At 42.2% G+C, this 14,596-nt stretch overlaps 1 protein-coding gene across 4 annotated transcripts in view; it reads left to right on the top strand.

Annotated features, from left to right (window-relative positions):
- Positions 1 to 14,596, top strand: part of RNF121 (ring finger protein 121) — an 84,937-nt gene that overhangs the window by 51,297 nt on the left and 19,044 nt on the right. For 3 of the 4 annotated variants that reach the window (XM_082411422.1, XM_082411423.1, XM_082411425.1), the window contains exons 4-5: positions 10,060 to 10,214; positions 13,298 to 13,405. In XM_082411422.1, coding sequence (XP_082267548.1) covers positions 10,060 to 10,214; positions 13,298 to 13,405 — 263 coding nt within the window. The remainder of the gene's footprint in view (positions 1 to 10,059; positions 10,215 to 13,297; positions 13,406 to 14,596) is intronic. The other variant, XM_082411424.1, reaches the window with a different exon arrangement.

The following is a 14,596-nucleotide window of genomic DNA, read 5'->3' as shown; positions in this document are numbered from 1 at the left end:
AATTTTATGTGGTTTTTTTTTAACCACAATTAAATTTTTTTTGGCCATGTTGCACAGCTTGTGGGATCTTAGTTCCCCAACCAGGGATTGAACCCAGGCCACGGCAGTGAAAGCGCTGAGTCCTAACCACTGGACCACCAGGGAACTCCCAAAAATAATTTTTAAAAATTAAAACAAAAGTGATCTATGCATAGACTAATGAGAATATTCATTAACCAGAGATTCTGATTAATCTTTTTTCTCTACTAGAAGTTCAAAAATAAAGGCAAGAAAGAAAGCAGTTCCCAAGACAGGGATTTACCTTACCAGATATTAAGACATACTATAAAGAATAGACAAATAGGGCTTCCCTGGTGGCGCAGTGGTTGAGAGTCTGCCTGCCAATGCAGGGGACACGGGTTCGAGCCCTGGTCTGGGAGGATCCCACATGCGGCGGAGCAACTGGGCCCGTGAGCCACAATTACTGAGCCTGCGCGTCTGGAGCCTGTGCTCCGCAACAAGAGAGGCGGCGATAGTGAGAGGCCCGCGCACCGCGATGAAGAGTGGCCCCCGCTTGCCACAACTAGAGAAAGCCCTCGCACAGAAACGAAGACCCAACATAGCCATAAGTAAATAAATAAATTAATTAAAAAAAAAAAAAAAGAATAGACAAATAGACCAATGGAAGAGAGTGAAGATCTCAGAGATAAATCCTTGTATAATGGGAACTTAATATACACTAAAGATGTAATCACCAATCAGTGAAGAAAATAATCATTGTTAAGTAGATTGTGTTGAGAAAACTGGCTCACCATATGGAGAAAAATTAAAACTAAATTCCTATATAACACTGCATACAAAAAGGAACTAAAGATAGATTAAGGATCTAATTATGAAAGGCAAAATTATGAAGTTAATGAAAAGTGTATAAGCTAATAAGATAAAGATTTGATAAATTTAATTATATTAAGATTAAGGATTTTTGTTGGATAAAGGATACTATAGGCAAAGTTAGCTGATAATAGAATGAGAGATTAATAATGATTAAAAGTGACAATAGATTAGTATCTAGACTATATGAAGTAACTCCTACAAATCAACAAAGGAAAGACAGAAGCTCCAATAGAAAAATGGGCAAAGAATATGAACGGGCAGTTTACAGGAGAGGAAATCCAAAAGTCCATCAAGCCTGAGAAGGGATGCTCAAAGTCATTAGTAGTTAGAGAAATGGACATTAAAACAGCAATGAATTATCAATTTATTCGATTGGCTAGAAACTAGAAAGCCAGATATTTCCAAGTATTGGCATGGATCAGAGGCTGTAGGAACCCCCATGCATTCTTTGTGGGTGTGAAGCCTGTTGCAGGCATTGTGGAGAGCAGCATGGCACTATTCAATCAGATGGAATATATACATGTCTTGTGGCATATCCTAACAGGATATATGAGAGGGTGTTCATTTAAATGTTAAGTTTGGCAGTTAATTGAAGAGTTGCAGGCAATCTAGATACCTATCTCTGGGTAAATAGGCAAAATGTGGTGGATGCATATCATGACACTGTGTACCTATAACAACTTGTGGACCTTAAAAGCATAGTACGGAGTGGAAAAAGTAACAAACTGAAAGATACACAACACAGTGCCGATTAATAAATCAAAAATATACATATTAAACACATTTAAAATATACATATTAAACACAAAAATATACATATTAAACACACTCCACTCTGTGGAGTGAGGAATGGGAATAAAAAAGAACCAAAACAAAACAACTCCCACAAGAATGTTGTGTAAAGGAGAGGCACTGGGTTTGTTGTTGAGTAGTAGAAATATGAGCTGTTTGAGATTAGCTGTCAGAGCTTTCCAAAAAACGCTTCTTATGGCATGCCAAGGAATGATGGAATTAATTGATAAGGCTCTGTTTCTCTCAAACTGAATGAGATTTTCTGTTCTTCACTAGTGCTGGTTGGTGGCCCAGCCTTCCATTGGGCATCCATGACCACTAAGTAGAAAAACACTAGCTCTGTTCTCTTAGACCAGGTTTCTCAGTAGGGAGACTATTAACATATTGGCCAAATGATTCTTTATTTTTTCGGGGGGCTATCTTGTACATTGTAGGACGTTTAGCAGTAGCCGCAGCCCTGGCCTCTACCCACCAGATGACTGGTAACACCCCTCCCCCAATTGTGACAACCAAAAATGTCCCCAGACATTGCCAGATGTCCCCTGGGGAGAAAATTCACTCCCAGCGAGAAACACTGTCCTAGACTCTAGGACCTAGAGCAGCATGGATGTTGCCAGCCATGAGATTGATTATGAGCAAGTATGCCAACCTACTGGTTTCACTGTGAAAAGTATCAAACTTCTCTCTGTAATTTAGGAGTTCAAAGAAAAGAAACTTCACTTTAAAAGAAGAGAAACTTAGTCTAAATTAACTGCTGTTGGGAACAAGCGATCTTACGGTTTTGTGTATTTAAATTTCAGGTACTGTTCTTTTCAGCAACAATAGTAATAATACCTTAAACTGCTTAGAGTTTTGAATTTGTTAATTTAAAAAAAAACACTTTTCTCATCTGTTCTCTCCTTGGAACCTCACAACAAATAGCTTTATAAGATAGGATAGGGATTTGTCTCCATTTTTCAGATGAGTAAACCAAAGTGCAGAATCCTGAAGTGATTTATCAGGAGCACATGACCTTTAAATTTACGTCTGGAGAGCCAGATGTAAAATCTGGTTCTTGGTTAAGTGCCCTTTTCCATACCGTACTCAACCATTTTTTGAGGTTTCCAAAAGCTTCAGGAAATTATTGTCAGTTCTGCCATGGTGATATCTGTTTTTAACTCCCCTGATTTTTCCTTTAATAATTTTTGCCCAAGTCCTTTTCTTGGATTTCAGGTAGTTTCACAACCACCTCCCTTTGCTCTACATTGTCTTGCCTCCTCAGGGTTTCCCCCCAGCTTAGTGACTGATGCTGGGAGGCAGAACTTGGGAGACAGAAGATCTGGATTGGCAGCCTAGCCCAGGCCACACTTGCTGTTTGGCTTCTCTGTAGCTCATTTTTCATCATCTATTCAGAGAATCTAATCTTACTTGCTCCTTAGCTCCCTCAGGGATGTTAGGGGAAGGAGTAAGTTTATGCCTGGAAAGTATCCTATTTTTAAAGATCTCCAAGGAGAAGCTTTCATCATGTCTGTCTGTTACCAAATATAGTATCTTTTCAGACTCCTATCCCCTGAACTGCTGTTTCCTCCTGGAATGGATGAGTGGCAAAATCTCCTACCTGGAAATCTTTAAAGTTCTATAGATTTTTCTCAGACCAAGACATTAAGAGGGTTACTAGAATGTGGCTAGAGAATGCTAAGATGGTAAAGGGTTGTAATCCACTTCTTATGAGAAAGAAAAACTTTTCTCCTCAGAATATAATAAAAACTCCTAAGTGTGATCAGCCTCCTCTGAGCCTTGCCTACCTCTTTAGGCTCATTTCTCACACCTCCCTCGGGTACTAGTTGTACTCTCTCAGGTACACCATGTCCCTGCATCATGATACCTTTCTCCACCTGCACCTATTGGACCATCAGGACAGAGATGGTAGGTTGCCTTCTTCAGGAAGCCTTCCTTGATTCCTCCACGTTGAGTGAAACACCTCTACTCTACTTTCTTGGCCACCAGGGCCTACTATTATTTGTTTCTCCTCAGTAGACTTCTCCTTCTTGAGGCGGTTTTGTATTTTATCTTTGAATTCCCCAGTCCTTAGCCTGGTGTCCAGTAAATGTTTATTAAATGACTGCTTGAGTGACTCTTTTGCCTGGAGAGGAGAAGACCTGGAAAAAAAAGACATAAAATTAGGAGAGTAAGCATAAGAAATAGGGAGTAAATTTACTCTGTGCTTCTCTGAAGGACAAGAGTTTGACCCAGAGGCAGAAGGGGGAGGCAAAGGCAGATTTTTTTCAGGTCAGCATCAGGAAAGAAATATCTAGCGCATTTGTTATCATTGGAATGCCTGCTTCATGTGGTAAGGTTGACCATTAGCCAGAGGTGTGGTAGGAGGTAATTGCCAACCAAGTTTCTGCCCTGTAGAATATTCCAGCAATACGTGGGGTCTTACCAGGTCACAGAAACTGTGCTACTATTATCTGCTTGCTCGGCCTCTGGATGATCTTCAGATAATAGCCATGGCTTCCTGTAGTTTTGTCCAGGCCTAATACACCAGTGCCTTCAGCTCTTCCTTATGTGATTTGGTTTCCAGACCCTTTGTAATCCTGGCTGCTCCGTTGTGGTCATGCTTATTCATCACTGTTCTTTCTACATTGTGGTCCTAAGACCTGATCTCAGGGCCCAAGTTTGCTTCGACAGCAGAGAGTGGTAGAGCTGCTGCCTCCTTCATTCTGGGTTTATTCTTAGTTAAACAGCGTAGGGTTGCCTTGGCTTCTTTGGTAATGGCCCTGTTGGCGTATATTCTCTGGCAGTTTGTGGTCAGGTGAAACCCCTAGATCTGTTTCACATGAGCTGCTGTTAAGCCACTCCTTCCCCAACCTATACTTGGGTAGTTGGTGAGGTTTCATCGTAAAGTTTTGGTTCTTCATTTCAGCTTATCAGGTCACAGCATGTTAGAGCTAGAAGAACTCTAGGAATGAGCTTTATTCGTTTTGGATCTTGTTTCTGTTTCCCATGTTCACTGCCTTGCTCCTCTCTCCTTCCCAAGCTTTGTACTATTCACAGTGTGGTAAGCAGATCCTTTGTATTTTCATCCAAATCATTCATGAAAATATTGACCAGAGCTGTAGAGCATATCCCAGACACCTTCTTCCAATTGATCTCTGTCCATTTATCAGCATTTTTTTCATGCTGATTCAAGCTGTGAGTCTCTGACTTCGTTCAGCTACCTGGGCTTGTCGTTTTCATTTCACCCTCAGTATTCCTCTTCAGCCAAGCACGGCGGGTGGCCCTGCCCCCATAACGTAGGAAGATACAGAAGTGATGAGAATGGCAGAAGTCGGAAGTGCCAAGCATCAGCACACTAACGGGAGCTGGTGCCCAGAGAAGGATGTGATCTGGGAGCTCTTTTTTTGACTTTTCGTGAATTACCGTTTCTGAGATGAAAGAAATCTAAAACAAAGACAGTCCATTTAAATTGGGCTAGCTCTTACTGTTAGCATCTAACATCATCAACTCAACTGTGTAGCCTTGTGGAGAGAGAAGTGGGATGTTGTTATTCTTATCTTCCAGATCAGAGAAGCTGGGATTGTTCCTCAGCAAATGTTTGCTGAATGAATCAGTGAGTGAGTTTCAGGCTAGTCTTCGCTTCAGCTTCATATTTTCAGATTCAGGGAGAGAAGGATGAATGGCTTTCACACACACACACACACACACACACACGCACGCGCACATGCACGCGCACACGCCATAATGAAGCCTCCTTCAGAACCAGAGCTCTGCCATTTCCAGTCAGTCTCCCCTTGACAGCTCCTGACCACACTGCTACATCTCTCCTCTGAACTCCCATAGCAGTGCTTGATGCTTTGCATGGCTGCCCAATTCATGAATTTATGTCTCATCACCCCAAATTCTGGAAGAGAAGTTAGGGCCACGGCTTCCCATTATTTTATGCCTTTCACAGCATCAAGTACAGGCACTTGGTTGAGCAAACTATCAAACCACATGTGTCGCCACCAGATGGCACCAGAGTCCCTGCTATTGTTCTGAGACTCTTGAGTAACTTTCAGCCATTTATTGCCAAGCTAGCCATTAAAAATGCCTTCCTTAATGAGGAAGCTTCAATTTATTTAGTAAGCAAAATGCCAATAAATACTACAGTAGACACAAGTAAATTAACCAGGCAAAATTGTAACTTACCATTTTCCCCATGGTAGACTGTTGTGTTCACCCAGCCCCTCTGCCTGCTGCTTGTCAGGCACTGAGCTCTCACCCCAGCAGCTGCTTTCCAGGCCTTGAAGAGAATCTGGCTTTCAAGCCTCCCTGGCACAGAGTGTCTCAGTACCTGAAAGTGGCTTCAAATCCTTGGTTTGGGTTTTTGAATCATTTATTTTTCCTGGAAAGGACAAATTAAACATTCTAAAGAAATTGCTATAACCTCACCACCTTTAATATGTTGATTATTTTGGTTATCTCATTGCAGTCTTGGCTCCCTTATATATGTGGCTTTATTAATTTTTGATCATGTGAAGCCATAATAAGAGCTCTCATTTACTTAATGCTTACTATGCAACTATGCTTGTTGTTTTATATACATTGCTGCCATTGAAATACAAGAGCTATTATATTGAATCCTTACATTATATTTATTACATTACTTACATTGAATGCTTGCCTTGTTGGGTACTGTTCTAAAAGTTTTCCATTCATTAACTCACATGACCTATACAGCCTGATGAGAGTAGGTACTGTTTACCTCATTTACAGTTCAGAAAACAGGCTGTCAGAGTTAAGTGACTTGCCTAAGGTAACACAGTAAATAGCCATATTGGGATTCATATCTAGAACTCTTTAATTCTAAAATCACTGTTCATTTCACTATATTATAGCATTCTGCTTTGTTCATTTGCTCTTTAATGATTTCTATTTGTACTTCTTCTTTAGAAAGGGTGTACGGATTTGTAGAATCGTTAAAATATGGGTTTGATCAATGTTATTCTCCTGCTGCTAGACTGTTAGCTCCTTGAGGACAGGGACTAGAGGTCATGTTTATTTATTTCTGCATTCCTCTTCTCATGAAATGCAAAGTTAGTACTTGGATGAATGAGTGAATTCTGCCTTCACTCTCCCAGGGAGTCTGAGATACAAGGCTGCCTAACAGAACCTTAGCGTGCTAGAGCTTGAAGGAGTTTGAAAATCAAGTCAAACCCTTCCTTTAAGGAGGAAGGCCCTCCTTAGGGTGACCTACTGAGTTGGAGGCAGAACAGAACTAGAATCCAGGTTTGCTGGGCTTCTACTGGGCCATCTGGTTTCAAAAAGCCGAATCCTGTCCCTAAATCTCCTTCCTTCCTTCCCTTTCCTACCCACCCCCGCTCCTCTCTTATCTTTCATGATGTGTAAGTAGAGTAGCTTTACACCCTTAAAGTTTCAAGCCTGAACATTACAAAATGAGGCAAGATTTTCCATTCCTTTTACACCAATGCCCGGACTTACTCCTAATTATCTTTTTGTTCAACGCAGAATAGAATCCAGGTCCTCTGCCTCTCACACCCAAAATATGCAGAGCTGCAGCTCACGTAGGGAAAATTATCTCTACTGGATTCCCCCACAAGAACATGCTGTTGGTGACTGATGGGGAGTGGGAAAGAGGCTATTAGGGCAGGCTGGTGGTTTTTATGTAACAGCCAAGTTTTTGGAAAAGCTCAAAGGAGGTAGGAATTCCTGTTCTTTCTCAGAGCGGACACATGTGACCAGGCCACGTGATTTAATTCTTCTCTAGTTTCTGGGCCTACTGTTTTGTAAACACCCCCATGAGCCTGTTAAAGCAAACAATGTGAAGGCTAAAGACCCTGTAGCCCTTCTTTCCACAACCACCTTCATCTACCCCCCTTTTAGTGTCACGATTCTGGTTGCCTTATCCCCTAGTTTAAATAATCTGCAGTTGTTTGTTGTGATGTATTTTCTTGGTCTCCAAGTATCTCCTAGAATGTCACCTGGAACATTATTTGGGTAGCCGTTTGTTAGTACATCCTGGTGCTTTTCACACTTTTTTTTGTAAGGCCGGAATACTTTAGAATGCTTCATTCAGAGTCAACTGCACGTTCCTATACAGTGGAATTGGTACTGAGGCTACATTGTTCACTGACCAGTGGGCACACAGCGCTGGAAGCTCTAAAGCAAAGTGGCTGCTCACCATTCTCTTCCACTGTCTCTCTTTTTTTTTTTTAATATGTAAAATCACACTAACAAACTAATGCTTTTTCTTGCCACAGAGCAGTCTATGAGAGAGTAGTAGCTACAGACAGCTTAACACTAAAAAGATGCTTTAAGCTGCACTATCCAGTGTTGTAACCACCAGTCCCATGTGGCAGCTGAACACTTGAAATGTGACTGGTCTCTTTTGAGATATACTGTAAATATAAAATAAACATCGGATTTTAAAGCCGTAGTACAAGAAAAACTAAAATATTTCATAGATAGTTTTATATTGACTACATGTTGAAACGGTAATATTTTAGATATATTGGGTTAAATAAAATGTATTTTAAAATTAAGATCATCTGTTTCTTTTTACTTTTTTTTTTAACATAGCTACTAGAAAACTTATTTTTTTTTATAGTGGCTTTACCAGTTTATATTCCCACCAACAGTGTAGGAGGGTTCTCTTTTCTCCACACCCTCTCCCTCATTTATTTCTTTTTTAACTTTATTTATTTATTTTTATACAGCAGGTTCTTATTAGTTATCTATTTTATACATATTAGTGTATATATGTCAATCTCCCAATTCATCCCACCATGACCCCCAGCCCCCTCCCTGCTTTCCCCCCTAGAAAACTTAAACTTACATATGAGACTCACATTATATTTGGACTGGGCAGCGCTAGTCTAGAAATCCTCAAGAGTAAATAGTTTCTCAAAAGTTTTCTCTTCTATGGAACTTTAGGAAACTAGCTAATATTTTCCTCTCTATAGCCACCTCCCTTTTTTTAAAAAAAATATTCTTTCATTTCATTTAATGATACCAAGAAGAAAGCCTCTATTAAGTGCTAATTATCTGTTTTTACACCTGCTACTCACCTGAGAAGAGTAAAAATTGGGTGGTTGGGGGAGGGAGTTAGGAGACATTTGGGAGCAGGAGACTCGTGATTGGTCCAAACTTCTGACTTAGAATTGTTTTATACATTTGGAACTCTGTAGCTAACAAGTCTGAGGTAAAGATATGAAGGAGGGAAAGTAAAATAGAGACTCTTTTTTTTTTTTTTAATTTATTTATTTATTTATTTATTTATGGCTGTGTTGGGTCTTCGTTTCTGTGCGAGGGCTTTCTCCAGTTGCGGCAAGCAGGGGCCACTCTTCATCGCGGTGCGCGGGCCTCTCACTGTCGCGGCCTCTCGTTGCGGAGCACAAGCTCCAGACGCGCAGGCTCAGTGATTGTGGCTCACGGGCCCAGTTGCTCCGTGGCATGTGGGATCTTCCCAGACCAGGGCTCGAACCCGTGTCCCCTGCATTGGCAGGCAGATTCTCAACCACTGCGCCACCAGGGAAGCCCCAAAATAGATACTCTTTAAAACAAATGTGCTTCCCTCTTAGGGTTCTAGTCTTGCTTTCCCCTCATTTGTCTAAATTCACTGAGGATCTGTCATGGGCCAGACAGTTTCCTGGCACAGAGGAATCAGATGAGTATGGCCTTGTCACTGCTCTCAAGGAGGTTACAGTAAGCTAGAGAACGAATTTGAATCCAGTCTCATACTCTAGGTAAGCACTGTAATGATGGTAGAAAAGAAAATGCGTTTGGAGCAATAGGAAGTCATGACTTATTCTGCCTAGAAGGGAGACTGAAGGCTTTGTGTGTCTTGGATGTGATACTCTCAGGCCGAAAGGCAGGTGGGAAGGATGTTTTAGCCTGAGGGGAACAACCTGACTACAGGCATGGGGAATGGTAGAAGGTGGTCCTTGAAATAGTAGTTTGGGGCTCCATTGTGGGGGATTTGACTGCCTGTCTAAGGATGTTGGGTCTAAGGATGTTGAATCTTATCCTGTAGACTGGGGACCCTTAGAGGGTTCCAAGCAGGGGGATGACATACTTCAAGACTGTGTGCTCCTGGGAAGGATAAATTGGAGGGGAGACACCGAATGCAAGGAGACTTAACAAAGAGGTCATAGTCAGCCAGGTAAGGGGTAGCAAGGGCTCAAATGTAAAGGAAAGAATATGTACAATAAACAGTCGGATGGGGGGGTAAAAGGTTGGTGTCAAGCACGGTCCCCGATTTCTAACTTGGGTCACTAGGAGGTGCCTTTATCCAAAATTGGAAATGTAGGAGAGGATCAGGCTAAAATGGAACACACAAGATGCGCTCTGGATTTTCAGATAGAGCTGCAGAGGGAGCTGGCTAGAGCTGAAGTGCTTGTGTTTGTGTTTCAGATGGTGACCCTCTTTCAGATGTGGGTTGTTCCCCTCTATTTCACAGTGAAGCTGCACTGGTGGAGGTTCCTAGTGATCTGGATCTTGTTCTCTGCCGTCACAGCCTTTGTTACCTTCCGAGCCACCCGAAAACCACTAGTACAGACAACCCCAAGGTGAGAATTTAGGTAGTGGGTAGTGGGAAGGAGCTAGGCTTCCTGAACTAATGGGTTGGGTTGCACGGGAGGCAGGTGGGTTAGACTGAAAAAATCGCAGTTTTTGTCTGCCAAGATTACTTGGCACAAAGCCCCACCAAAACGAGCTGATTGGGAGACCTCCTGCCCCATTCACAGGATAAAAACCTCCAAGTCTTTCCCTATAGCTTACCTTACAGTTTACATCAAGGTCTGTTTATATTAAAAGCTAACAAAGTAAGTAAGCAAATCCTGGTCATTGTGGTCTCATTATAACTGTCATTTTCTTCTGTAACCTCTTCTCTGATCTCTAAATTAGATTTTCTGTCACATTCTCTCCTAGTGCCCTGTAGTTTTCCTTCATAGAACTTATCGTAGTTTATAACTAAATATTATTTTGAGTGTCTGTCTCCCCCACTAAACTAACTATGAGATCAGGAATCACATCCATGTTGTTTGTCACTGTATATCCAGGCCCTACCACAGGGTCTGGCACATAGTAGCCTATTCTCTGAATTTTTGTTGAATGAATGAATCTCAGCAAATTTACAATTTTCCAGCAAACAATACTTCCTTCTTTGGTCACAAAGCAGCCCCTGCCTGTATACATCTTTTTTCTTTTTTAATTAATTAATTTATTTATTTATTTATTTTTGGCTGCATTGGGTCTTCGCTGCTGCACGCAGGCTTTCTCTGGTTGCAGCGAGCGGGGGCTACTCTTCGTTGCGGTGCACAGGCTTCTCATTGCGTTGGCTTCTCTTGTTGCAGAGCACGGGCTCTAGGCACGCGGGCTTCAGTAGTTGTGGCACGCGGGCTCTAAAGCGCAAGCTCAGTAGTTGTGGCGCACGGGCTTAGTTGCTCAGCGGCATGTGGGATCTTCCTGGACCAGGGCTGAAACGCATGTCCCCTGCATTGGCAGGCAGATGCTTAACCACTGCGCCACCAGGGAAGTCCCCTGTATAATTCTTTGTATTTCCAAATGCATTTCTCATTTGATCCTCCCAACCAGCTTGAGAGGTCATTTAATATCTATACTTGACAGGAAAAAAAAGAGATTTTCTCATTTATTCATTCATTCATTCAACAAGTACGTGCTATGTGTCAGGCCCTGTGCTGAGCACTGGGGATACAGAGCTGGAAGAGACATGGTCCCTGCCCTCAAGGAGTACTTGGTTTAATGGAGGAAATGGACAAGAAAGCAGCTGTTTTAGTGCAGTTGGTAAGTACTGTGAGACACGTGTGTACAGGTTCAGGAGAGCCTAAGAGAAGAACCGGCCAGCCTCAAGAGTTGTGACTATCCGATCCGATCCAAAGTTTTCCAAGTTGCAACTTGCTCTTTTTCCCATGCCTCTTATGTTCCACTTTACTACAAGCCTTTCTTTGGCCTTCTGAGTTTAATTCTACAAAGTAAAATTTATCTGCAAGGTGAGGTCAGTGATCCAGAAGCCCCTCTCTGGCTGTGGTAGTTTACGTTAAAAGCCAGTATAGAATATACAGGCTCTGGAGCCAGATGGATATGGATTGGAAACCCCAGCCCTGCCAGTTGTTAATTATATGACCCCTATGACTGCACATTTCTCAGCGTTGAATTCTTTATCCCTAAAAATGTGATAATAGTTGTTACCTCTGATAATAATTGCTACCTCATACAGGGTAATATGAAGAAAAATTGTAATAAAGCATGTTAAGAGTCATCAAGTAACATTTTCAACATCTAGCTAAAATGACTGAAAATGTGTCTATAACATGGGAGGTTTTTGATAACGGTAATAACTAGCATTTGATAGTGCTTTACAATTTCAAAGTACTTTCATAAACACCCACATTTATTCATGCAGCATTTATTGAGCATATATTATATACACCAGGAAATTATATACACTGTGTACAATCCAGTGAGAAAGGTAGCAGGGGGTTCCTGTTTTAGAAATAAGTAAACTTGTCTCAGGTTGATATGACTTATCTGGGGTTACCCAGCTACTAAACCTCACTTAATCCAGGTTCAACCTAAAATGCCACATCCTTTCCACTGTGTCTCAGTCCCATCTGATCAGTACAAACCCTGGATAATGGAGCTGTCTGTGGTCTTTGAGGGCAGACACTGCAAGGTGTTTGGGTCCCTCCGCCAGCCTGAGAAGCCATTGCCCCTGGTTTAGCCACAGCAGGGAGGCCCAGGCAGGGACCTTGAGCATTCTCCCTGAGGCCCAGCAGGGTTGGCAGTAACCTACTCAGCTCTCAGGAGCCAGGCAGATTGCTAAGTTACTCCTTAGCTCTCCTCACAGGTAGAACAGTGGCCCCTGATATCAGGGACCTACTTCCATAGCATTTAAAAGGCTCTGGTACATTCTGGGAACTATCTTACCTCTCTGATCCTAGTTGCAGTCAATCAACCAGATTCCACACTGCTTTTCATTGGATCCTAGGGAGCATGGCTCCTCCTTCAGGAGCATCACACAGCCCCATTCTACTGCACCCCACCCCCATCACGCACACACATCCAATTCAAGGGTATTCGTTGAGTGCCTCCTTCCTTATCCCTTCTCCTCCAGGAAAAAAAATAAATTCAGAAGCAAACTCATTAGATATAATTCATTTTGTTATTAGCCTATGGGTAGGAGTGAAGCAGTATTCACATTAACCATGCGCAGTTACAAAAGCCTGTAGCTAATTCTACCTCTTATTCATCTTCCCTTGAATCCTCTTTCCTGGTAAGAATACCTGTTTCCTTCTGAGCATAGCTATAGTTACTAATTTTCACTTCCTCATCCAACTAACCTGAATTTGAGATGACATACTCGTCTGAGGTCAGCTGTGTACTTTCTTTGTTTGAGGTTGAAACTTCTCTTTTCTTCCCTTGGTCTGAGACCAGGAAAATACAAAGCACTAGCTCCCTGGTATGTGGAGGTGTTTCTGCAATTGAGGGAGTGACCAGCCTTGCTCAGTAAAAGTCCTAAGCAAAGAGCCTGATGTCCCCATTGATGTGAGAGTAAGGGATTCTGGTGGTCCAGAGGCTCTTAGGCCAGTGTTTCTGTGTCAGCTGTACTAATTTTTTCTCCTTTCTCCAGGTTGGTTTATAAGTGGTTCCTGCTGATCTATAAAATCAGCTATGCCACTGGCATCATTGGCTACATGGCTGTCATGTTTACCCTCTTTGGTCTTAACTTGTTATTCAAGTGAGTACCCTTTGCTTTTGTTTTTGCTAGTGTTTGGGGAGGAGGGACTGGTGAGATGTACCTTTGTTCCTGGGACAGGTCCTGAGTATGAACAAGGGGAACGTGGTGCCTAGGATAGGAGACTTGGGCTTTGGAGGATGGGAGGATGGGTGGGCCTTCCATGATTTGTGCTGGCAAAGAGAAAGGAATGTCTGGATGATACAGAGTTAGAGTCTCAAATCATTGGTTGTACTTTCCAAGAATTTATATTTTAGTGGAAAAGTATAATAACAAAAGTAAGCATAATAATGATTATAGCCAGTTACTCATAACTCCATCACCCCAACAGAACCATTTTCCTTTTCCATGTGTGTATTGTTTACTGTAACATCCACTCTACCTGAGTGGTCTTATGTTCAAGGAGAGTAGGAGTTGGCAAACTACATCCTGTGGGCCAAGTTGGCCTACCTTCTGTTTTTATAAAATAAAAATATTTTACTGGAACACTCATATTCATTTGTTTACGCATTGTCTATGGCTGTTTTTGCAGTAAAACAGCAGAGTTGGATAATTGTGGCAGCGACTATATGGGCCACAAAACCTAAAATACTTACAATCTGGACCTTTACAGAAAAAGTTTGCTGACCCCAGACTAGACAGTTGAGCTCATGGGACACAGCTGGCCACACCTGGCAACAGATCCACCTAGAAAGATACAAGACAGGAAATAGCAGGTCAGCGTCTGCAGGAGTCCTCACAATAGTCCCAGGGCTGAGATATGAGGGAATGAGACCACACAGATGAGTGTGGGAGCCAGCCAGGCCCAGAAGCCCCACTTCTCCAAGGAACACATCAGGTTTAAAACTCCCAGTCCAGATGCAGTGTTCTAATCGCAGGTCAGGTTTAACATATAAGCATTGCTGCTTTGTGACACAGCTGACATTCCACCTTTAAGAGATTTCTCAGGAAACAGAGTTAACCTGTGGACTTTTAAGTCCTGCTCCATTGTTGGTCACGTAGGTTGTTTTTTCAGTGCAGCGCTGTCACAGATAACATTGCTGAGTGGCTTCCTAAGGGTACATGACCAGGAGTGGGATTCTGGCTGTTGCTTCATATTGTCATAAGCTTTCCAAAATATCTGTATCAGCATACAGGTTTCCTCCACCTCCCGTTAAGGCAGAAGCCAAGTAATCCTGGACTCTGGGACTGGAG

This window comes from Balaenoptera physalus (genome assembly GCF_965194825.1).
Source record: "Balaenoptera physalus genome assembly, chromosome: 10".
NCBI lineage: Eukaryota > Metazoa > Chordata > Mammalia > Artiodactyla > Balaenopteridae > Balaenoptera > Balaenoptera physalus.
This window is presented reverse-complemented; position numbering and strand designations above follow the sequence as displayed.